Raw genomic sequence first — 25,943 nt, forward strand, 5'->3', positions numbered from 1 at the left:
GAGGCAGCCAATAGATGATTCTCTCTCATCACTGATGTTTCTATCTCTCTCTCCCTCTCCCTTCCTCTCTCTGAAAGAAATAAAAACATATATAAGTAGGTGCCTCACAGAACTAGAGCACAGAGAGCAAGGTCATTGTCCAGGGTCACTCTGCCACCTAGGAGCATGGATTTCAGGTTTTCTTGCTTTGAGTTTGCACAGTAGAGTACCTTCTTTACCAAAATAAAATCTAAATGTGAATCTGAGAAGAAACCTCCTGTGGTGTGGTACGTTTTTAATTTTTAAAATTTATTTTTAAATAACTATTGCCTCACTGATTGGATTCTGCTTACAGCATGTTCCTCAGTTCTGAAAGAGCTATGATTTGCCTGCCAAGAAATTCTTTATGAATGTCAAAGGTGTAACCTTACTTGTGCTAATTCTATTTAAATCAGATGAAATACAAATATCAGAAGAATTTTATCAGTTCGCCTTATAAATTTAATTTTAGTTCTCCATTTTTTCAAGAGAAGGTAGTTTTATCAGTCAAGTTAAACATCTCAACTTGTATATATAGAGAGTTAGAAACACTGATCGGCTGCCTCCTGCACACCCCCTACTGGGGATGTGCCCACAACCAAGTTACATGCCCTTGACCGGAATCGAACCTGGGACCCTTCAGTCCACAGGCTGACGCTCTATCCACTGAGCCAAACCGGTTAGGGCAGTTGTGCTAATTCTATTTAAATCAGATGAAATACAAATATCAGAAGAATTTTGTCAGTTCGCCTTATAAATTTAATTTTAGTTCTCCATTTTTTCAAGAGAAGGTAGTTTTATCAGTCAAGTTAAACATCTCAACTTGTATATATTTTAATATGTTATTACCTCAGGTACCTGTAGCACTCACAGCATGTACAAACATTTAAACCAGTTTTTAAAAATTCCTACTTCTTGGGAAGCAGACTGCCATTCATCCATATAAAAAGACTGCTTTTCGATCAGAAGTTGGAGCCCTGTCTTTGCTATTTACTCATTGTATGGTAAGCTTCTGAAACCTATAGACACTCCCAGATGCTAATAACTCAGATACTTCTCATCTGGAAGACAGGGGTAAGACTATATACACTTTGTATGGCTGTTATGAAAACAAAGGGTAATGTAGGTTCAATCCTTACCATAGGCTTAAAGAAAGGTAATTGTCATTACTAACAACTTACCGGAACCATATCCAGGGATTGGCCCTTTGGTTTGAAGGTCTGGGAGCCCCACATTCAGAGTGTTGGGTACCATGTTGTCCAGATGTGGCTTGGGCCCGACGGGATGAGACGGTGAATGCTTCATGCTCGGCTGCCTCTGCTGCTGCTGCTGCTGCAGTGCACTCACCATTCGAGCCAGCTGGAGGTGGGCAGTCCAGAGCAAGGAGGCCCAAGGGAAAACAGACACACGGTAAGGCAACATCCCGAACTTCACAGGAAAAGATTGCATATGGTTTGTTTTTGCTATCAAAGAGGTTTCATAGAAATGCACTCCTTACAAAGAGCACTAAAGAGGGACCCTTGCAATCCCACGTACCTGCTGCTCTTGCTGCTGGCGCACAGCTTGAGAAATCTTTCTCTGGTTCTGTAACAACTGCTGCTGTTGCTGCTGCTGCAAGAGAAGCTGACATGCCTACAGGGAAGAAAGAGAGAGGCCCTAAGCTTCCTGAGTCAAGTGTCCACGAGGAAAGTGCCACCAAGTTCTTGGTCTATGGGTCATTTTTACCCCCAGGTGAGCGCACATAAAATGAAGCAAATCAATTTAAAGAAAAAGTACATAACCATTTTAGTTATGGGAGGAAAATCAGCTACTTACCAACTGAAACTGGGGAATCTGTGGAAGCTGGCTCAGCATGGCAATTTGTTGAGGAGATAACTGGGGCCCCACATTGAAAAGACCTGGATTCAGGCCACTGTTGGGAAACTGCTTGAGCACTGAGGCAGAAACCTAGCCAGAAAAATAAAAACAAAATAAAAAGAACAAAAAAGATGAACTGCCAGAATTTATCAAAATAAATTATTCATGTGTGGAAATAATCTTAATAGATCTAAAACAAGAGTCAATTATTTTCCTTGAAAAACATTACATGATTGGGAAAATTACATCAAAGAGTTAATAATGATAAGTTATCTCTGAGTGGTGATAGTGTATGAGCTTTTAAATTCTTTTATTAGATTTTCTAATTTTTTTACAACAAAAATGATGAACTTTACAATCAGGAAAACATTGGCAAGATCAGGAAATTTTAATGACAATATGACATTTGTCTGAGAAATTATTACTCAAAATGTGCCATAAAACAAAATATATCAAGCCATATAAAGCTACTAAATAAATGCTTAAAAGAAAGTATTTGTTATACAAATTAAAAAATACATCAACTTATAAATAAGAGACACTGGCTCAGCTGGTTCCTTCTCCATGGTTGTCAGGAGTGAGCTAGGCTAGGCTGTAGGAACCTCCAGGGGCAGACGCAGGACTCCCTCCCGTATTCCGACTGCTCATTTAGGATGTTTTATCTGACCTGAGCTGAGTTTCTCTGCACGTTCTTTCACTGAATCCACTGAATCAGCTGGCGCCAAGGACAACAAACTTAATCCCTCTTCCAGGAGTGGCAAGAAGCACACTGGTCAAGAGTTTATTTAGTTCTGGAGGCAGACTGCATAGGTCTGCCATTTCTTAGGCATGTGACTCAGGGAAAGTTACTTATTTAACCTTTCTGAGCTTCATTTTCCTTACCTCCCAAATTGGAATAATAATGTTAACTTCAGTGATTGCTTGAGAATTTTATGAGTTAATCCATGTCAAATGCTTAAAAATGCACCCAATAATTGCTCTTATTTCTCAGGATGGTTTTTCAATGTCTGGAGACAATGATTATAGTTTTCTTGTGTCTCATCTTTAGGCTAAATATGTTTTGTTTGTTTTTTTCCACCTGAATCTCATTCAATTTCTCAATGCAGAGCCCAGAACAGAAAGCCATTTCCTAGAATAGTCTAGTACTAAGTAGACCTGGCCACCACTGACCCTTCTGTTAAAAGCCATGCTTTTGTTATTGATGCCTAAGGTCTCAGTTTCTCTGATGATTGCATCAGAACTCCCAATTCATATACTAAGCTTATTGTCAATTAAAATCTCAATATTTAAAAATAAAAATAAAACTTACAATATTTTAAAATGTTTTGCTCCCCAATATAATATTTAAGCAGCTAGGTTTTAAAATTTTATTAATTTATGCTTTGATCTTAGGACCTTACATTTATCTTTATGTGCATGGCACATAGTAGATGCTTGATAAATACCTATTAAGTGAACACTATAGTTTAACTTATTAACAGTCACTCCATCAAATTCTTTTCTGCCTTATTATTCTACTTATTCCCAGTTTTTGTTTCTCCATCTGATCATCGATGAGAATGTTGAACTTGACAGAGCTAAGGATAATCTAGTAATAAAAACTGCCAATAAAAACTCCTCTCCGACCTGAAACTGATCAGCTTGGGAATAGTGTCAGTCAGTCATTTACTAATCCACACAACTGCTTCAGCATTTAGCCTACATTTTCCCACCTTGTCTGAAACAGAGAGATAGCTTGTCAATTGGCTTGTCAAAACAGATACAACTGTATTGTTCTTATAATCCAAGATATATATATTTTTTACCAATCAAAGAAGGAAATGAGTTAAATCAAAACTTGTTAGCAAGCTATGATTCTTTTTTTATTTTTTTATTTTTATTTTTATTTTGGGGAAATTGAAATGTATTGAGGGCTCACAGTGTGTTAAGGATTTTACAAACATTTGCCCTCGCAGTGTTTTACAGGTCAGGAAACTGAGGTTAAATAAGTTGCCCAAGGTTAAACAAATGTTTTTATTGATTTTGGCGAGAGGGGTAGGGAGAGAGAGGTGGGAGTGGTGGTGAGAGAGAAACATTGACGTTGGAGAGAAACGTCAATTGGTTGATTCCCAAATGCACTCCAACCAGGGTTTGAACCCACAATGTAGCACCCACAATGTGCTCTGACTGGGACCCACAACCATTTTGGTATATGGGATGGGTGATAACCAACTGAGTCACTTGGCCGGGGCTCTTTTCATCTTTTTAAATGTGGCTACTAAAAAGTTCACATTACATTACATGGCTCATTTATATTTCTATTGGACAGTGCTATTCTAGACCACTGTTTCTAACTTCTTTCCAACGCTTTTTTCTATGATTCATGGGAAATCCCCTCCACTTGTTTCCCAATCTACTGGCCTCCAAAATAAAAAGCCATTGTCTGAACTTTCATTTCTCCCCACTCCTTCATTCAGTTTTAAAAGCTCTACTGAACAAATCAGCTAGTCTCCTGATAAAGGCATTTCTCTTGAGAATGTATGCCTTCCCTTGCCCGGAGTCTATTATTTCCTCCCCTTACTATTCCTTATACTCAAAATTAGCAAAAGAAACTACCATTCCAAATAAAGCATGCCCATGTTACATTGCAGTAACCTAGAGAAATTCATCCTAGGAGAGAAATGTAAGAATATCCATAACAGCACTGCCCACAATAGCAAAAATCTGGAAACAGCCCAAATATCTACTGGTAGTAAAACTGGTAAATATGTGATGGTGTATTCATGCACTGAAATACTATATGAACTGCAACTGCCCAAATCAACATGGGAAAATCTCAGAAACATTGCCAAGTAAAAATAGTCAGAGAAAGCTATATATACTGTATGGTTTCATTACATAAAGTGCAAAAAAGGCAAAATGAAACAAGAGATTGTTTAAGGGTGGACATGCACAAAGACTACAAAGTAAAGAAACACTAACACAAGATCATTGTATAATTTAATTTAAATGCCAGCATCTCATAGGTTTCACAAGTTGATAGTTACAAGGACTATAACAGTTACACTTTGAGGACTTCCTATCTGGCTTTGCTCAACCTTTCCCTTCTTCAGATTGCACATGTACAGTCCTCTGATGATACAGAAGGACCAGAGAGAAGCAGGACTAGCTCCTGGCAAATGGCTATTTGTACCTGGGTTGCAGAGTAATTAAAGTGCAGGTTTGCACATTCCCATAGCAGGGAGTTAATTACTCTGGCTTAAAAGCCATCAATTTCCAGCTGGGTTGGAGAAAGTGAAGATCTAGCTGGAGCCAATATGGCAGTTAACGAAGCACTGCAGGTGCAAAATGACAGCAATTTAAGGGCAAGACAAAAGCTTGCTAGAATATGTTACTTTCTGAATATTTGAGTAAGGTAGAAAGACCCAAGGCCGGGAACATCTGTAGTAACAAATCTTAAAGATTAGTTTCAATGTCTTCTTTCTATGTGTACATTAAATACTGACTGCCCCTATGTTAATCACATTTTGCTAAGTAAACAAATTTCAAAAATGTAGGAGAACACAAGTATTTTTATTTTCCAAGTAGAACTTTGGTCATAACGAAATTTGCAGCCTTATCTAAGTCTCTTAGATGAATTTAACTGTGCTTTCCTAACAATTCCATTTTCTAAATCATTTAGAAATGCATCTTCCCATGATTTGACATAAATTTACTAAGCTCAAAATCCATGCTCAGAGGAGGGAGAGGAACAGTGGGTGGTGGTGTACTGTACAAAGCCTCTCTGATAAGGGGGCATTGAAGCGTAGATCCAAAAGAAATAAAGATGAAGTCATGTGGCGATCTGGGAGATCGATCCAGGAACATGCTCAGTGTGCTGGGGCTTGTTGGCAGGAGAGGCCTGAACAAATGGGAGAGTGGCAGGTAGAGGTGGGGATAGCACCAAGAGCCTCAAAGACCCCAGTTAAGAGTTGGCTTTGTGTTCTCAGTGAGAGAGAGTGATAAGAGGACTGATACCCAGTAAAGTAGTAACTTGATTTACCTTAACTTTCTACATTGATATAAATGTTTTTATCTGTACTGTTCATATACTAGTTGTGGCTATTTCAATTAATTAAAATTAAAAATTTAGTTCTTGCATTTAGTCACATTTCAAGTGCTCAGGTGGCTAAATGGCTGCATCACATAGCTCAGTTTTAGAAGTCAGGAGGCCATTTCTAGGAAAGAAATGGCGGTGGCTTGGCCATGGGTCATATTAGAGGAAGTGGTGAGAAATGGTCAGATTCTGGATATAGTTGTGAAGGAATGATTTGCTGACAGACTGGATATGGACTGTGAGAAGATGCACAATTAGGTCTCAGGTCTGTGACCTGCACACCTGCAGAATGAGAGTACCATTTACTTGGAGGAAGAGTATGTTTTTGAGGGGAGTGTAGGATGAAGGCAGCTCTGTTTTGGACATGTAATCTGAGATGTCAAAGGCATCCTAGTAGAGATCCCCAGAAGTCTGTGGAGTTAAGAAGAGCGATCTAGGCTGAAGACACAATTTTGGAATTCTAAATATTTCAAGCCATTCCACTGGGTGAGATCACCTAGAAGTCACTGTAGATGGGGAAAGGAGGTTTGAAGTTTGAGAAAGGGGCACTCTGATATTTAAAGGTTAAAGAGTTAGAAGAAACTTATAAAGGAGATGAAGAGGTAGCTGGAGAACCAATACAGAAGGAGTCTGAAAGCCAAAGAATTAAGTGTTTCAAAAAAGGAAGGAGTGCTCTGAGTTCCAGCGCTGGGGCAGCAACTTGGAAGGCACCAGGAATATACGGGGAGGAAATCAAGTGTCTGGCATCGGGAGAGGGCTGGTGAGGCAGCTTGATCCCAAACAGAAATGCTGGCAGAGGCCACTGTTCTCTTTCCAAGTCCTTCCCCCAAAGAGCCAGTAGGTAGGTGCCATATCTGAGCCTCCTTCAACCTGGCTATCACTGTTTGCTCTGCCCTGGTGATTCTCTGAGATGCCACCCCACCAATTTGCTGGGCCCATCCAAGCTATTTCCAGTGGCTTTTGCATTTGAATGGCCTGTCTTGGCTCATGCTTCAGACTTTCCTAAAATCTCTCAAATAAGCAGCATCTCATTTTAGCGTGCCCCATACCTGTAAGTGGCCTCAAGCCTGGCACTAGGGCAGCAAGCCTTGGTTTGCAGCTTGGCCTTTACTGGGTACCTTCAAGTCCATCACAGGTGGCAGCCATCTGCAGATCACTTTGTAGATCATGCCAGGTAGCCCTGGCAGAATACAGGTGGTGGATAACCTTGGCTTATGCCTTCTGGGAGGCCCCAGATCCAGAGTATCTGGGGAAAAGCTTCAGAACACGATGAAGCACCACCACCCAACCACCTCCACAGCGACACTCAAGGGGTGGACTCAGCAGGCACCAGAGCCCTGCTGAAGTAAGTCCTGCTCTGTGGGGTGGGCTCTTGCACAGATGATCCCATTGATGTGCCAACAGCAATCAAGGCTCAACTACAATAGGAGGGTGTACAAAGTCCACACGGTGCGGGGTAGGGGGAAGAACTTGGGAGTGCTCAGCTCAGATGACAGGGAGGCTGTGCTACTGGACCCTACAGGACACCTACTACATTAGGCCACTTTACCAAGCCCAGGAAGTGTAGCAACTCTACTGAATACATAGAAACAAACACAGGGAAGCTGCCAGAATGAGGAGACAAAGAAACATGTCCCAAAAGAAAGAACAGAACAAAACTCCAGAAAAAGAACTAAATAAAAATGGAGACAAGCAATGTATTAGATGCAGAGTTCAAACATTGGTTATAAGGATGCTCAATGAACTTAGTAAATGAACTTAGAGAGAACAAGATGAACCCAAAGAGGCCCACACCAAGACACATAATAATTAAAATACATAGGTTAAAGACAAAGAGAGAATCTTAAAAGCAGCAAGAGAAAAGCAGTTAGTTACCTACAAGGGAGCTCCCATTAGACTATCAGTTGATTTTTCAACAGAAACTTTGCAGGACAGAAGGGATTGGCAACTCCCCCCCAAACAAAACAAAACAAAACAGCTAAACAAGTTCATTACCACCAAACCAATAGTACATTAAATGTTAAAGGGTCTTCTGTAGGAAGAAAAAAAAAGATAGAGGTATAAACAATACAATGGCAATAAGTGCATATCTATCAACAATTGAATCTAAAAAACAAATGAACAAGCAGAACAGAAACAGACTTATAGATACAGAAAACGATTTGGGGGAGGAAAGGGAATTGGGTGTAAAGGGTGAAGGGAATAAGTGATACAAATTGGAAGTAACAGAACAGTCATGGGAATATAAAGTACAGCATAGGGAATATCTATCTATAATAATAAAAGCATAATATGCTAATTAACCTGACGCCCTTCTGGACGAAGCTGTGGCGGCAGCAGAGGCAGAGGCAGCTGCCGCAGTGGGTGGGGACCAAAGCAGCCATCATGGCGGTAGGGCCAAGCCCCTTGCACGAATTTTGTGCATCAGGTCTCTAGTAGTCAATAATATTCTAATAACTATGTATGGTGTCAGATGGGTATAAGATCTATTGGGATGATCGCTTAGTAAGTTATATAATGTCTAATCACTGGGGTGTACACCTAAAACTAATATAATATTGTATGTCAACTGTAATTAAAAAATAAAAAATGATTTAAAAAATAAATAAAAATGGCTTCCTAAGTTAAGCCCCTTTTTGTTAGAATACATACTTCGTTGAGTCCCTAGTACAAAGTGCTATGCCCTTCTTTCCTTAATAACACTGAATATTCCCCAGAGAAAAGTATCTCTGGCTATTGCTACCTCCTTATTTCATACCTGATGTCAGGTGAGGTACATCAGGACATTGTATTAAATTTAGAGCACAGAATATTATTTCTGTTAAAGAGTAAGCAAAGATGGTAATGAGAAATAAAGGCAATTTTTATTGTGACTGGACAGAGAGTAAATGTTTACTTGCCATTTATTACTTTGGAAAATAAGACAAGAGATAAATAAGAAATTATAATAAAAATAAACAATTTAACAGTTTAAAAAAAAAAGAGGGAGTGACCGACAGTGTCAAATGCTGCTGATACACTGAATAAGAAGAAGCAAGAGAATAGACCATTGTATTCCACAACACAAAGATCCTTGGTGACCTTCACAAGAAGGTCTGAATTCCCACTGCCATTGAACTCCTGGACTAGCCTCGTGACTGATCTCCTTTGCTCTAATAATTCTGCTTTCAAGCATGTCCTCTATGTTACTGTCAGTGTTATCTTTCTAAAACATAAATTCTCCTACACTGTCACTCAGCTAAAAAAATCTTGCCCTATAGTATATGATCTATAGCAGTAGCAGCCTTAGGGTACACATCAAAATCACCTGGAGGTAAATAGGCTCCAATACCCAAGATTCTGTCTCAGTATCCTGGGGGAGACCTAGGAACTCAAATATTTTTTAAGTAATAGCCCAAATAATGGTTATAAACCATGCAGACCAAAGGACAAAGTCCAAACTCCTTAGCAAGGCAAAGTTTTTCCAAATTTGGTCCCAAACTTCCGGACTAGCTTCTTCCTATTCTACTCTAGACAGCAACTATATGCTTCTACAAGCTCAAACTAATCACTCAAATTAAATGCATTTCCCTGAACATGCCATTTTCTTCCAGATATTACTGTCTTTTACACAAGCTGTTTCTGCTGCCGAGAAGGCTCCACTAATCTGGCTGTGCCCAGCAAACTGTGACTCATGCTTCAAGAACCAGCTTAAATGTCACTGCTAGTGTGAGGCCTTGTCCAGCTCCCCAAACTCTGTGAAGCATTTCTATACAACATTTATCACACTTTCTGCCTACTCTTCAACTCCAGGAGGCAGAGATGTGCACTGTCAACACACTACCTAGCACACTGCAGATATTCACTAATCATGAATGACTGCTGATCCGACACTAAGGCATGCTAATAGAAAGTGCTCCAAGGATTAAGACACTGCCACTGCAAGTACTGGGGAAGTCAGGAACAGATCTGTCTGGAGGACACATCACTATATGCGACATGAAGTATGACCGGAACTTAGAGAGCAGAAAGGGAATGAGAGACACTCATTTCTTCTTCTACTAAGACAGATACGGACTTAATGTCAAAAACAGGATTTGAAATCTACAGATATGGTTTCAAATAAACATCTTAAGCTTTTGTCTTAAAAGAAGTTTCAAAAAACTAAACAAAATCCAACCTTTTACAACCAGTTTGCTGGATCTAGTAATTGCCTCACCCCCTTTTGTAGGATGGGACTCAAAGCTCTTGCTCTAACTTAGTCCATTGAAGTAACATTCTAGGGAGACTAAGGTCACACACTGAACCCTTATACAAGCTTATCAGCTTTTACTTACTCCTGACAGGTATGAAGGACAGTATGTGGTAGATTGGCACAAATCTCTCACCTGTATCCGCCAAAAACTTATTCCATATCTCCTATTAAGAAATGGATCTAAAAAGTTCCCACGGTTCCCAGAGACTTCTTACAGAGCTGCTCCATGAACAAGTCTCTGCGACTTCTTTAGTTCTAAAACTCCCCCCAGAGTACCTAGTCTGTATTTTAGCAGATAGCGCCTCAAAACTTTTTAGAAAAATCAGAATCTGGCAATTTTCTGGTTCATCTGTGGGTAAATCTTTGAGGGCAACTAATTTCTGAATACTGACACAACAGAATTTATAAAGCAGTTTTAATCATATACAATTAAAAAACCAATACAGTATTAGAAAAATATATGATGTAAAAGGACTATAACCATAATGCTTTTCATGCAGAAACATCTACTTTGTATGCACAATACAATAAAAAAGTAAGATTTGATATTTTGTTTTAAAAATCTTGACCTTTGGCATTTGGATTTTTCAAATTTAAGACTACTATTATTCCCTTTATCCCACAAACCCAGTCAACCACCTGAATGGGATTTACTTTTGAACTGTGGAAACACACAATTGCTTACCTGGGGGGAAATAAACTGGGGAGGCACTTGCGCCCGGAGACTAGGAGAAGAATTTAGTGGCTGCACTGGTGTGTGCAAACCTCTCGATTGTGCTGTGCTATTTCCAAACAAACCATGATTGCCACCCTGCAAACATAATGCAACAGTAAGGCTTTTTGTTAATATAAGAAAATGCAAATAAGAAACAGTCCAGATTGTCCATCCCTCAGAAGAATTGCATCTTATTTTCCATTGACTCACAGAATTTTATAGCTGAAAAGTCCTGATCTTGGAATGCTCAGGAATATTATTCTAATTCAATCATGGCCATATTATTACCACCCCTGTAATCTGATTAACTCTATAAACCAAAAGGGTTAAATTTAGTCAAATGTTAGAAAAGACACTAATTTTTATTATTTATTTATTTATTTTTGTATTGAAAGGCACAGGCCATATAAGATTTATTTCAACTTTCTTTAAGATTGGGTTTACCATATTTATTCTCAAGCCTTATTAACTGAGGTCCATCTTGAAAGGCAACTGAGTAAAAATGCAGGCTTATGAATAATATTACTGTGAAACAACACATGATGTTAGTTCTCTGGTTAGTTCAATCATAAAGTCAGCGCCAACCAGTTATGAGCCTAGCTCCATGAGAACCCTACTCCAGATGTGAATACCCTTCCCTGTCTTGGGTCTGCTTGGTCCCTTCTTTGCTAGATGAGGAGATCTGAATCAATCACAGCGAGATGAAAAGAATGGGGAAAAGAGAAAAATCTTTACAGGGACACCAAAACGAACATTACTCACCTGTAACTTCCCATTCAAATGTACGACTATGAGTCTAGTTAATAAACAAACTTAACTGCCTGGTTTCTGGAGGACCAACTTACTGGAGCACTTTTAGACTATTCCAAAAAGCTACAGAAAGGGGGGCTGTATGGCCCTTTCGCCTTGAGAAAAGTCCTTCAGCAAAGACACCACACCCCATACCTGATACTGTGTTCCCTCTGACTTGAGGCAGTTTTCTACACAACCTTCACCTGGCCTCTTCAAGGCCTAGCTCAGGGGTTGTCCTCACTAAGAAAGTTTTTCCTCAAAACCTTCCTCATTTCACATTCAAATTAACTAAGCCCACCTCTGTGTTCTCAAAACACTTTAAAACTCTCTGATAATGTCCGTCATCAAATTACATTGTAGTTATTTTCCATTTTGGTCTTCCCACCACATGTCCTTCTTTGTATTCCCAAAGCTCAATAAAGCCCTGGTCTGTAGGATGAGCACATCATTTGCAAACATCCATGATCCACCCATTTCGTCTACTTGAAGACGGCCCACTGAGCACTGTCAGTGAGACAGCTATACCATTGCTTATATCACGCATGTGTACAATGAACCGAAGGAACCACCATCATCTTATCCCTGGAATCATGGGGATAAGGTATTTTAAAAAATTTCATAATGGCATTAAGTTCTAGAATACTAAAGACATTTTAATGGCTTAATGATTTAAAGAAGATTAAGGGAATGCTGCAGGGAAATTAATAAACTTGAAAGCACTGAAAATAAAAATGATCATGAACATAAAGTAGAAATGGCAATAAAAAAATCTGTCTACCTAAAAAGAAAATCAAAGATTCACCATAAAATTTAAATCTCCCAAAGAATTGTTTAAACAAGAAAATACTAATTCTAAAAACTTGAATAGTATCTCTTTTTCTCCTGTTTTACTAATCAAAGTGTCACCCTAAGGTGAAATGACTCAGCTCTAACTTTTCTGTGGCCATGATAGTAGTCAACAGCTTAGCTAATAATCCTTTCTAAAAAACAGGAAGCATTTATTTTGCTAAGAATATTCTGCAAGGTCAGGATGGCTGAGTGATCTAAGGTGCCCAGTGATTTAGCAGCGGTCACCAACTGATGGTCCGCGGACCACTGGTGGTCTGTGAGGTCCGAAAGGTTGGTGACCGCTGGTCTAAGGAATATTTTGCTAAGACTGTTCTCACTGACACTTTACTATCAAACTAATAATCTTGTATTACATGTTAATTATTCATATGGACTGGTCCTTGAATGGTGGGGTTTCTGGTAGTTAAAGTCCTTGCCATATTCCATGTTTAAACAAGTCCAAAGCTGCTTTGTGAGGATCATTTTTTATTTTAATCTCTTTTGGTAAGAAGTATTAAAAGGAACTTGCTGGTTTGGCTCAGGATAGAGTGTCGACCTGCGGACTGAATGGTTCCGGGTTGATTCCCGTCAACAGCATATGCACAGGTTGCAGGCTCGATCCCCAGCAGGGGGTCTGCAGGAGGCAGCCGATCAATGATTCTTTCTTATTGATGTTTCTATCTCTCCCTCTCCCTTCCTCTCTGAAATCAATAAAAATACATTAAAAATAAAGGAACTTGCTATTTTTAGCTTTTGTAAAATCAAGCCCTCCTTTCCAAGGCCTAGTAGACAGATTCTACCCCACTTCCACCAAAGATTTTAAGTTTTCATTATCAAATGTCTCTAAAGCCATGCCAAGCAGGTTGATATATCTGATGTGGTCATTATTATAGAGAAGTCAACAGTATTCTATCAAAAAAAACACCTTCTCTATTTTTTTCTTCTGTATTTTTTTATATGAAATGTTGGCTTTATAAGCTAGTCATTTTCTTGGCTTAGAAGTAGCTATTGTGCACAGCAATGTATTTAGTGGCAATCATACAGGCTGAGTCTTTTAGAAATTAGGAAAATGGTCACCAAAATGTACACATTAATGATAATTTATCTGGCTCTCTAAAACTTTACTGTGATATGTAAGGCTTTTATGATGACCTAAGTCCTCATAAGTATTGGTGAAATTTGCCACAACTACAGTGTTTGACATACAAAGGTACATACATTAAAAAGAGTTACCAAGCTCATTGAAATCTTATGTGATTTGAAAAAACAAACAAACAAAAACCCTTACATTTTAAGTCTGTATTTAAAAAACACCATGAAAAAACCATGACCACATTTGGATAGAGTGCGTGTATCGACCTGGCTCACGATGGACTTTGCAGCATTCCACAGATCAACAGGACAACAAGGAATGACCTTTTCACAGAGTCCAGGGCACAGCTGGGTTGGCTGGCCTGTTACACTAATGTTTATGTACAACAGCACTTGATTATCATGTGACCCTGGAAGCATGTTCATAATTATAATTAACAAAGAGTATTTTGACTACTTTATATTTTCTATATCTCGACTGAAGACAAAAGGGCCCCCCCGCAAAACACTGATATAATTGATCTTCTATGTTAATATTAGTAATACATATCCATATCCTCTGTGGAAACATTAAGAGAAACAGTGAAATATAAAGGAAAAAAAAATTACCTGTAACTCCCAATCTAGAGATAACCAATCTGAACACATGGATATAGTATAATCCATTAAAAACGTGCTATAATCAATATGAACACATGGATATACTATCCATTTTTTAAAATATGCTAAGGCGCCAAAACCGGTTTGGCTCGGTGGATAGAGCGTCGGCCTGCGGACTGAGGGGTCCCAGGTTCGATTCCGGTCAGGGGCATGTACATGGGTTGCGGGCACGTCCCCAGTGGGAGATGTGCAGGAGGCGGCTGATCGATGTTTCTCTCTCATCGATGTTTCTGGCTCTCTATCTCTCTCCCTTCCTCACTGTGAAAAATCAATAAAATATAAAAAAAAAATATGCTAAGGCAATAACTAAAGAGCATATGAAAGAACTATATGCATTGTGAGGATTATGGTATAAGAGATGTTTTATAGCATTCTTTGTATGTGAAAAATCATGTGAAAATAAAATGAATGCAACTAAAAATTCAATGTCCTTTCTTGACATCCTGAGGTGAAAATCACAGAACTATGACTAGGAAAATATCATCGTAGAGTCACTGTCATAAAGGAATTGTCTCCAAATTCCTGGTTTTCTCAACAATAACTGCAACAGAGATCCTGCAGAGTGACAGACAAAGGCCTGCTGCGTCCCCTCAGTCCTGTGAAAGCAAGTGGGCATCACCATGCCAGCCTTGCCCATCTTGTTTCTATGGCATGCCCTTCCCCAGAGACTCACAGATCAGACCCTAGGAAAGGGGCTGTTCCAGGCTGAAGAAAACACTGCCAAGCCTGAGCAGCAGCATCTTATCAAAGCTTAGTTATCTAATAAAGTTAACTTCTTCTGGGTAATTATTATATTTCACACTTTAAAGATACTAGATTTTAAGATGTGATAGTCCTCAATTAGCAGTTTTATTAAATTGAAAATACCTTAAAAGTATTAGTACTTGACATTTAATCTAATGTTGAAAATGGCAAATATGTTGCTAAATTAGATGATATAAGTTACCTATGTAGCCTCTTTAACATTTTCCTTAGGCAGTTGTTAGTTGACTAGAGAGCAAGGGATGAGAAGACAAAAGAAACAGATTTAAAATAAAATCCATGTTGAGAAACATGAAGAGAGATGGGTTCTATGGGCTGAAAGATCTAAAGCCTATACTTAATATCATTCTGTGCATTCAGTAATCAACATTTCCCAAGACAGACAAATGATGCAATAAACTTCAGACCAGGGCCAAGGCGAGGCCACAGTCAAGCAGTTATAAATTTGAGAGGCCTCCTTACTTGTCTAGCAGCGAAGTTTTGGGGGTTGAGCCCTGTGCCGATTGCTCCAAGGCTGACGTTGGGTAGTGTGGAACCAGAGGGAGACAGCTTGTAGCTGGGAGAAGGGGAGAAGGGAGAGCAGGGAGCCTCATCCCCAAGGCACCCATCTTGATTGGAGAAAGGCAAAGTCAGCTGAAAAGTAGTAGTTAGCCAATCACCAGAGTTGGTTAGTGAAGCAACAGAATGCAAGAAGGGAAAAGAGAGAAAACACTAGGAATAAACAATGTTAGAGTGTATTAGCAATAAACAAGGACAGAATTTGGATCTGATAATAATCATCACACTTTGCCCAACAGACACCATCTGTCATCTTCTTGGATATAAATTTTTCTTATCCTCTAAGTTAGTAACACATTCTGTCCATTGCACTAAGACAGAAATTGCCAGACACTTTATTTTTATGCATCTAATATTGATTAGTCTTTGCAGCGGCAGAAATAGAAGCCAGAGTAAATCTTCTTGTGAATATTGTGGTGTCTGGGCCAGGATTAATGGTGTCAAAAATGTGCCAGATCTAAAAATGTTGGTTTTAACTGCTTTCTGAAGACCATGAACACTGCAAGCTGGTATTCTGAATTCAGGAATAAGCTCCTCCATTAGAAATGTTAAAAATCAAAGCAAATAGGTATTCATGATTTGTTTAAATCAGGTAGTTAAGAATTTGAAATTACACCACTGTAACTAAGTAGATCACTAAAGAAATGAAAAAAGATCAGCAAAGAACACTTAGAAATAGCAAAGGAGAAAGTTTTGGGTTATCGTGACAGCTAGAAGGCAAGGCTTTCGGAGACACAGAGTATTTGCGTAAGATATTGAAATTTAATTTTCAACTGCACAAAAAGTAGCAGAAAAAATAATTCAGAAATGTCTCTAAAATTTCTTCTACATGTTTTCATTTCCCCCATTATGTATAATTAGACAATTTCTCTTCTCCAAACTTCACAAACTTTTTAAAACTTAGACCTTCTTCACAATGCTCATATCAATACCTAAAGACTGATGGTTCTAGCTACTGCATAATCACCAGTTAACATCAACTGTTTTCATGTCACCATTTAAATCAGATGATGTTTATGTTTTATTCATTAATTTAGTTCAGTAATTCTATGCTTCCTCCTGGAATTATCAAAGGACAAATAGAAACCAAAGTGGTTCTCAAAAATTAATCTTAAATAAAGGATTCAACTCACCTTCTCAAAATAAGGCCCACTATCTGTGGTTCCCATGTCTTTGGAATTAGGTGGACGGAACCCAGATCGATCCTTCCTCATGATATCATTAAAATCCCCGAGATTCATTGCTCGCTTGTCCACATCAAATTTTTTATCTGTAAGGCTCCCTGAAAGGTACCACAGAAAGAGTAAAAATTTCAAGAATCAATGCCTCCCTCATGACCAAGAGTGACCTGCCCCGTTCTCCTCCCTGGGGTGCTGGGTATAAGACCAAAAGAGCCCTCAATGGTTCCGGCTGCTGGTGATCCTCCCTGAAACACGTGGGTCCTTTTTGTTTAATTAAAAGAACAACAACACCACAAACAAACAAACCCAAAATGTATCAGTTGTAGTTTGTTTTCTATGGAAGACTGAAAGACAACCTTAGGGCCAAGTCAGATTTTTCTTGGTAAAAATCTGACTTAAAAAAATTTATTCTGGCTATTGATATGTTTGATGAGTATCTTGCTCATACATTCAAATGTCCTTAGTGACAGAATTTGTTTCTTGCTGCTATTATAGCATCTGTTAGAGACAAATGATTGGAGTTGTGAAACACAGTTATCTATAAAAATAAAAGCGTAATAAGCTAATTAGACTGGACATCCTTTGGACAAAACTGGTGGCCACAGGGAAGCCCGGGTCCTGGGTGCCAGAGGGAAGCTGGTGCCGGCAGCTGGGAAAGGAAGGCCTACTCTTGCATGAATTTCGTGCATCGGGCCACTAGTTAGGAATAAAAAGATCAAAGAGGCATAACTGTTGCTTCTGAAATTTAGAACTTGAACACAGGAGATGGTGTGCCACATTCTTGTGCTGTGTAACTTCCCAGCTGCAATGATTATTTCCACTTTTCTTTCAGAGCTTTATAAATTTGCTATTATACACTGACATGATTAGTGCCCCAGAAGCTTATTCCTAGTTATTCTCATATTTAAAATATCACAGATCAGAGATGATGTCCCTATTATCCAGGTCTGTTTTGCTTTCTTCTTGGCTTGATTCTTTTTAAGTTTCTCAGGGTGAGCAGCAGCATCTTTCTGAAGATCCCACAGACCAAGGGCTGACACTGCATCGGCTCCACTTGTAAGGGGAGAGTCAGTCAATGATGAAACATCCCAGGGCAGACAGGACTGGCAACCTGAGAGCTGAGTCTGGCAGGGCCACAGACATATTTTGTTTGGCCACACACAGCATTTTTAAAAACTGGAATTAGCTTCCAATATTTAAAAATCAGGATATCAATATACATCTGAATTTCTTCTGGCCTTTCTTCAAAAACCAGAAGATCTGGCAAAAGTATTATTGTCTGAGTCTGAGCTCCTCCATGGCAGCAACTGCTAAGAGCCGAGCAAGGCTGATTCCTTTAGGTGGTACATCCACTCTCCACAGCTAACCAGTAGCCTCCAAGTCCTGATTTCTTATACTTGGCACACACCACTCATCTACATTACTTTCTTGGCTCTTGCAGTCATTTGAATTTTTAAGCCCTAGCTAGTGTCTGGCACAGTACCTTCCACAGAGTAAGTGTTCAATACATGTCTACTGAACTGCATCCATCCCAACTCAAACTGAGCAGGGGATCCCAACAGGATGTCATTAAGAAAAATATTCCATTCATATTAGTGGAGTGATACACACCTACAGACAAATCCATTTTGCTACTTGGATTATCTTCAGTTTGATTCTGAAAAGTACAGAACAAGAGGGAAAAATTAAAGGTTTGAATTAAATGTTTGAATCAGAGAAGAAATGGTATTATTCATGTAAGAGTCCCATTTTACTACTGACACTACACAAGGACAGTAACACTTAGAATAAAGACAAAAATACTTTTGATTGTTGCTGGTGCCTATATTCCTAAATTCAATTTTCACATAGAATTAGCTTCAGTTAATCTATGAACAGAGCAATAGCTAAACAGCTGCTTGTAGACATAAACCCCTGTCCTCAAGTTCAAGTCAGCTCAGGATCAAATTTCGTAAGTGGCAGCCAAATGATGACAACGTCTTCTCGTGACTTGTCAAGTCATCAAATCTGGAAATGTGCAGCCAAGTCAAAGTCATTTATTTGTCTTTTGGCAACCAGGGCCAGGGTGTCCCCATAATGTTCCCAAGAGATAAAAGAAATTAGAAATTCTACGAGAATTCCCTACATAATTAATCACAAATAATCTCTCTAGTTATTTTGCTATTGTCGTCTTTTAAAACTGATACAGTAGTTGGAAAAACTATATCAATTTTAAGTGCCGGTCTCTTTTTTTCCCTACCTGCAAAAAGAAAAAAAATTACAAAGACTACAACTTAAAAACATACACATAACCTTTAAATATTGGAGCATTTCATTAAGAATAAGAGAACAGAAAACAAATCTATTCCAAACCAGGAACACTGTTTAACCAGTTTCAAAATCTGTAATTTTGTACTATATGTGGCAATGGTCTTAAAATTTGTACTAAAATTAAAAGTCGGGATACATTACACATAGGAAAAAATAAAACTTACCAGCAATCCCATATTTGAAAACTGTTTGGCAATAGGATTCATCCATGAATCATTGTTTCCTCCTTTTAGTGCGCACTACAGAAATGAAATATGTAACTTCAAAATCAAATAATTTATTTTTTCAACTTCATATCTGAATTATGTAAATACAGATTGAAAGTATAGAACCACGAGTTTACCTTTTTGAACCCTAATTATTCCTCTTTAATTATGTTTATTTTCATATTTCATATATTAGTCTAAAAGAGTAATAAGGCTTAGATATATCTGTTTTCATTGTTATTTTATTTCTGTCACACTGAATTAAAAGTAACTAGAAAAATATACAGTCAATATCAGATTTTATAAATTATAATGTTTGCATGCGTGTACCTTCCCTTTTAGTATCTCCTTGTAATCCAAGCCAGTTGGTATCAGAAAAAAAATGTTTGATGCTAGTGCATGAAGTCATATTTAACTGGTCATTATTCTCTATGTGGATACAATGAAAAACTTATCCATGTAGTATGTTCATCTGTTTGCTCACAGTATAAAAGACATGGGTCCCCAATGGGAAAGAAGTCTAGGAGAAGACACCATCACCGCCTTATTGCAAAATAAGGCAGACGTGAGTTTTTGTTTGTTTCTTAATGGGTCAAATTAGTTTCTCCCCTGAACAAGACATTAATCACCAGCTCCACTTTTACTTCTATGGAGAAAGCAGGTGGAACTATGATACGGACTTGCTGGGGGTAGAGGTGATGTGATGGGGGTTTGTGCACTTGTACATTCTACAATTAAAAAATTGTGTTCTGATATTCATGTAAGAGTCCCATTTTACTACTGACACTACACAAGGACAGTAACACTTAGAATAAAGACAAAAATACTTTTGATTGTTGCTGGTGCCTATATTCCTAAATTCAATTTTCACATAGAATTAGCTTCAGTTAATCTATGAACAGAGCAATAGCTAAACAGCTGCTTGTAGACATATCTTATCAATTTATTATTCTTGAAAGTAATAAGGTACTTAAGTTCAGGTACATGTTTAAAGGTAAAAAGAAAAAACCACCCCTCAATGGGGGAGGGGAGAATCGGTCCTTACTGTTTAATGGGTATAGAGAGTTTGTTCTGCAAGATAAAAAGAGTTTTGTGGATAGGTGGTGATGGCAGCACAACAATGTAATGTATTTAATGCCACTGTTGGAGAAGGGTTCTGGGCCTTGGAATTTCCTGAATTAGATAAAAACCAGCTATGCTGGTTGCCACTGCAGAAGCTATCTTACTTTGGTTTCTATACATATTCATGAGGATTTACTCTAAGGACTTCCTTGGCTTTAAAACGCAATAGCATAAAACACTTACAAAATATGCCTTGAAAGCTTCCAAAGAATAATTATAATATAGAAACTAAAAGTAAAAACAATCTATCTTTGAAAATTCCATTTTACCCACAGCAACAGTTCTGTGGTCCGTGGTTTCAAAGTCGTGGGGAAGGAACATGAGGGGTAAAGAGGAAGCAGTTATTTGTTCCCAAGAAAATATTTTTCTCTCTTACTTAGGACCTCAGGGACTCCAGCTGCCCTACTTCTTCTACTAAAAAATTCTCAGCTCTGCCTTCTAAGAATGAATAAGCAAGCTCAAGTATTCCTAAAGCAGACTACCTTCATTTGTTTCTTTCCTCCTTGTCCCCAGCTCGCTGAGTTGTGGGAGGAAGCGCTTCCCTGAGAGCCGGCAGTGTTCCAGACTCCTCCATCCTCCTCCTCTTCCCAGCTGGAATGGCGAGTTCCTGTCACTGGCCCGTCACTCTCCCCCCAGCCGTCTTGCATAGATTTGGAATCTTTAATAAAAGAAGGAAATCAACTGTATGTGATAGCTATATGAAATGACACAATAATCATTCCTTGTAAATATAGCATTCCTTGTAAATACAGCATATATGTAACAAAAACCACAAAAATCATTCATTGTTAATACATACTGTAATTTTATCTACTATATCTATATGACAAGGCAAACATGGTTCATATTTTAGAGAGCAGAAAATGGAAACCCATAAAGGTTTAATGATACAAAGTTAATAAACCACAAAATTAAGATCTCCTGGCTTCTGGTCTAATGATGTTCCCTTATACAAAGTTTTAGAAAATTCAAGCTTGAAAAGAATCCGTCACTACTTACAAGAAACTTCACATCTCTATTTCCCTTAATGAGCACAGTTTACTGTAGTTTTACCTCCTAAAAATACATTGTGTGACTGATAATGGACATTTCAAATATGAGGTATGATAAAGAACACCTGTCTACCTCGTTTGGGGTGAAGTTAAGAAAAGAACATGAAAAGGGGAAGAAAAAAGACTTTGAATATCAATATTATGGTGAAAGAGAAATTCACAGAGAACCATAAAAATTTGTAATTTATTAATATATATACTTGAAATGTGTTAGACACTAATAAAGATCCTAGGCAAAGACAATGTGCAAGCAATGGCTTTTAAAAGACAAGTGGAGAAAATTGGAAGATAGAGAATGGGGAAGTAGGAGGGAAGGAAGGAAGGAGAGGAAGGATGGGAGGGCGGGTGAGAGGGAGGGAAGAAAAGGAAAGGAGGAGGAAAGGAGGGAAGGAGGGAAGGAAGGGAGGGAGGGAGGGAAGGAGGGAAGAAAGGAAGGGAAAGGAAGGAAGGAAGGAAGGAAGGAAAGAAGGAAGGAAAGAAAAGAGGGAGGGAAGGAAGGAAAGAGGGAGGAAGGGAAGGGAGGGAAGGCAGGGAGGAAAATCAGTGATGAGGGCTCTAATGTTAGAGGAAGTAGAATGTCAGTATCCATGATATACTCAACCAACATCCCCTTCTAAATAAATATCTTTAATTTGGAGATTGGGATAAATCCCTTACTCCCCTCTAAAAATACTGTATGGAGCTGAAGGATACATTTTGTGGTAAAGAGTCTCTATAAATTGATGGAAGAAGGGAAAATTCACTATCTTGCCTACAAACCTCCATCCATACCTTCACTTTACCAATGACAGAACATTTATGGAAGGGGCAGTTATTTGATTTAGATAGCTGCATATGAAGAGTCTAAAGCCAAAAAAGTGGCTCACTCCTTGAATGACTGTTGCCATCCCCTAGGACCAGGCCTGTGACAGTCATGAAGGCACCATGATGTACACAGGGCACAAGGAGGTTGGTTTCTTCTAACTGTAGCACCCCCACCCCCACATGGCCTGAGTGAATCTGATGGACCCTCTATGGGGTTCTCCAGCCTTACATGAAGGGCCTTCTGACTGGACAGTGGGAGCATGGCTTGGGGGCTATTTTCCCTGCTACTGAAAATGCCATTGAAAATCAGGATGGTTTCTTCTGCAGGAGATATTTCATTATTATGTAAGCACTAGAGGCCCAGTGCATGAAATTCATGCATTTGAGGGAGGAGGGGTGGTGCGGGGGATGGTGTGTGTGTGTGTGTGTGTGTGTGTGTGTGTGTGTGTGTGTGTGTGTTTCCTCTTGCAGTTCGGGACCCGTTGAGAGATGTCGGGGAGTGGTCCTAAGCTGGCAGTTGGACATCCTTAGGGCTGAGCAGCAGCACTTCCCCTGTGGGAGCACATTGACCACCCGGGGGCAGCTCCTGCATTGAGCGTCTGTCTTCTGGTGGTCAGTGCGCATCATAGCGACGGGTCATTCTGCCGTTCAGTTGATTTGCATATTAGCCTTTTATATATATAGGATAGGCCTTATGCCATCCTCTGACAAACAATAGGAATTAAAAGCCCAATACAATAACATACTGACCCCTTTATAAAAACAAAGACATCCATGCAACCCTTCTTACAGAGAAAGGAGCTGAACTTTCAACGAATGTCTTCTTATGAAAAAGATAAAAAAGAGAACTTATTTTTAGTCATATATATTTGTAGTCTAGAAACAATGATAACAGGGTAATGACCAGCATCAGTTAATGGGCTATGATGATCTAAGCTCCTTCCTCTGAGTAGTACATATTCAAATTACCCAGAGAAAGGGGAAGTATACCTATAGCTATGACTACAGATATTCCCAAAGAGTAGAAAACATTTTTTAAATCTGGAGAAAAGTGAGGGGTTTCTGATGCAAGAAAGGTGATTATGAGGTTGGGGAAGACATAAAAATCCTGAAAGTACTGCTTAAGTACTCCCTTGTGCCAAGGGTCCCTTAATGTCTTTCAACAGCTTTTTTGATGTATTTCAAGTCTACAGAATGGTAGCTCCCATGACAATACAATCAGTTTACAATGAAAATGAAAGTCTTTATAAAGCTATTTTTATGAAGTGGAAGAGACTCCTAATTTTAAAAATGTAGTCAAATTACATATGGAATGTACCTAAAATCATAATCCTTCATGTAGCCCTATATGAGTCCTAAATATTATCTAATAAACCTGACAATGGAATTTTTTATTCTCATTTAAATTTTGAGCATTCAGGATGACCACACTTTTAAATCAAAAGACAATTCCTTAAGTCTGCAACATGGTAGAAAAGAGATGTTGGAATACTTTTTAGGAAAACTACAAACAAATGAAAACGGGCATTTGAATTTTTCAATTGAGGAACATCCACTGGGACATTCCAAAGCATCAGTTTACAAAGTTTTGCAAATTACTGTGACTACATATGCCAGCTGGACCAAATATAGCTTAGATTTTCAAAGCATGACGTGCTTTGTTTAAAAAATTCAAATGAAGAAATCTTTGTCAGGTTTAGGAAACCTTAAATGTTTCTATGTGGGTGGATGTTGTATGAGAGAAAAAGGGGAAATAGGAACAGAAGAATGAAGTCACTGGGCAGCAGAGACTATATCCCACATTAAAAGCTAGGAAACTCTTTTTAAATTATACTAAAAAAAGAGTAGAAATGCAAAATAGATGTGGAAAGCAGTATTTCAGTTACTGGGCAAGAAAAAAAGAAACAAGGAAAAGAAAAGGCACCACATCACCATTTCAATTCTGTCCAAATACTAAATCTAATGCAAAATCAACAAAATTAACTTGTGACTTCTAGTTCACTGTGCGCATTTTAACACATGCCAATTCAAGTCACCACTATTTGCTGCTAACCATTTAAAGATTCAAGGTTCTGAATCTCACTGCAACAACTGTTTAAACACTAAACAGCCCTCCCCAAAATGTCTGACCCCCAAATTAACAGTTATATTAAAAAATATAACACTGTATACTTACTAGGTTTCATGGCATTTGGAGCGTTGGAAGGTACATTCCCCCAGCCTGTGGTCGATGCTCCTGTGTCATCCATTTCGCCCCACACAGGACTGCTTTCATTTGGCTCACCCCAAGCTGAAGTACCATTATCTGGAGCAGGTGGTGTGCTTTTGCTCCAGACTGTAAAGACAGAAATGTGGCTCTAAGAATGATGTGTTAAACAGCATACTATCCAGTGGGTTGGTGGGGAACAGGCACTCTGAGAAATACAAGTGGGTTCCACGTTCATGGAGGGCATTTGGCATTATCACTTTTGGCCCAATCATTCCACTGTCGGAAAATTATACCATAGTTAAACTTATGAAAGTAGATGAGATTACATGTACAACAATGCCCACTGCATCACTGTCGGAAACCATTTAGAAGCAGCCCAAATATCTATCAAAAAGGCACTGGTTACACCAATCGTGGGCCATCCATAAAATGAATACTATATACAAAGCAATTAGAAGACAAAAATGTATGTGGTAATATGGAAAGTTTTTAAGTATAATGATAAAAGCAAGGTGAAGAACAGTGTACATAATGCAATGCCTTCTGTGTATAATTATTAAAGGAATAGACATATTTTGCTATAGGTATGAACAAAATGTTTGAATGAGACACAAAATTCTAAGAGGTTACCTGTGGGAAGAGACCCTAGAGCAGTGGTTCTCAACCTTTCTAATGCTGCGACCCTTTAATACAGTTCCTCATGTTGTGGTGACCCCAACCATAAAATTATTTTCGTCACTACTTATAACTGTAATTTTGCTACTGTTATGAATCATAATGTAAATATCTGATATGCAGGATGTATTTTCATTGTTACAAATTGAACATAATTAAAGCATAGTGATTAATCACAAAAACAATATATATAATTATATATGTGTTTGCCGATGGTCTTAGGCAACCCCTGTGAAAGGGTTGTTCAACCCCCAAAGGGGTCGCGACCCACAGGTTGAGAATCGCTGCCCTAGAGACTAAAATTCTTTTATTACCCTTTGCTTTTCTGTATAGTTTGAAGGTTTTTACTATAGTCATTCCTTGGTATCTGAGGAGGATGGTTCCAGAACCAAAATCCACAGATGCACTAGTCCTTTATGTAGAATGGAATAATATTTGCATGTAACCTACACACATTCTCCATCATTCTTTAAATCATCTCTGGATTTGTTTTAATACCTAATATGATGTAAAGACTATGTAAATAGTTATACTGTATTGTTTAGGTGATAATGACAAGAAAAGAAGTTTGTACGTGTTCAGTACAGACGCAACCATTGTAGGCCTACAATGGTTACAACAACATAATGCTATTCCGCCCCTCCCCCCATCTGTCAATGGGGGAACCGGTGTGTCCAGAGGGTCAACTATATGGATAAAGTTTTTGTTTGTTTTTTAATATATTAGCAGGTTTTATTCTAGACAAGGAATTAATGAACAATCTGCATTTCCTTTCTCATTCTTTTTCTGATTT

At 38.6% G+C, this 25,943-nt stretch overlaps 1 protein-coding gene across 4 annotated transcripts in view; it reads right to left on the reverse strand.

The window, feature by feature from the left end:
- The window catches only part of TNRC6B (trinucleotide repeat containing 6B), a 177,582-nt gene that overhangs the window by 32,789 nt on the left and 118,850 nt on the right, over nucleotides 1-25,943 (reverse strand). For 3 of the 4 annotated variants that reach the window (XM_015571923.1, XM_015571924.1, XM_006775981.2), the window contains 9 exons: nucleotides 24,443-24,601; nucleotides 20,893-21,068; nucleotides 19,247-19,321; nucleotides 18,384-18,429; nucleotides 16,725-16,873; nucleotides 10,870-10,995; nucleotides 1,834-1,965; nucleotides 1,555-1,650; nucleotides 1,200-1,377 (listed from right to left, as the gene is read on the reverse strand). In XM_015571923.1, the coding sequence (XP_015427409.1) occupies nucleotides 1,200-1,377; nucleotides 1,555-1,650; nucleotides 1,834-1,965; nucleotides 10,870-10,995; nucleotides 16,725-16,873; nucleotides 18,384-18,429; nucleotides 19,247-19,321; nucleotides 20,893-21,068; nucleotides 24,443-24,601 (1,137 nt within the window). Of the gene's footprint in view, nucleotides 1-1,199; nucleotides 1,378-1,554; nucleotides 1,651-1,833; nucleotides 1,966-10,869; nucleotides 10,996-15,495; nucleotides 15,667-16,724; nucleotides 16,874-18,383; nucleotides 18,430-19,246; nucleotides 19,322-20,892; nucleotides 21,069-24,442; nucleotides 24,602-25,943 lie in introns of all 4 variants that reach the window. The other variant, XM_015571922.1, reaches the window with a different exon arrangement.

This window comes from Myotis davidii, unplaced genomic scaffold (genome assembly GCF_000327345.1).
Source record: "Myotis davidii unplaced genomic scaffold, ASM32734v1 scaffold428, whole genome shotgun sequence".
Classification (NCBI taxonomy): domain Eukaryota; kingdom Metazoa; phylum Chordata; class Mammalia; order Chiroptera; family Vespertilionidae; genus Myotis; species Myotis davidii.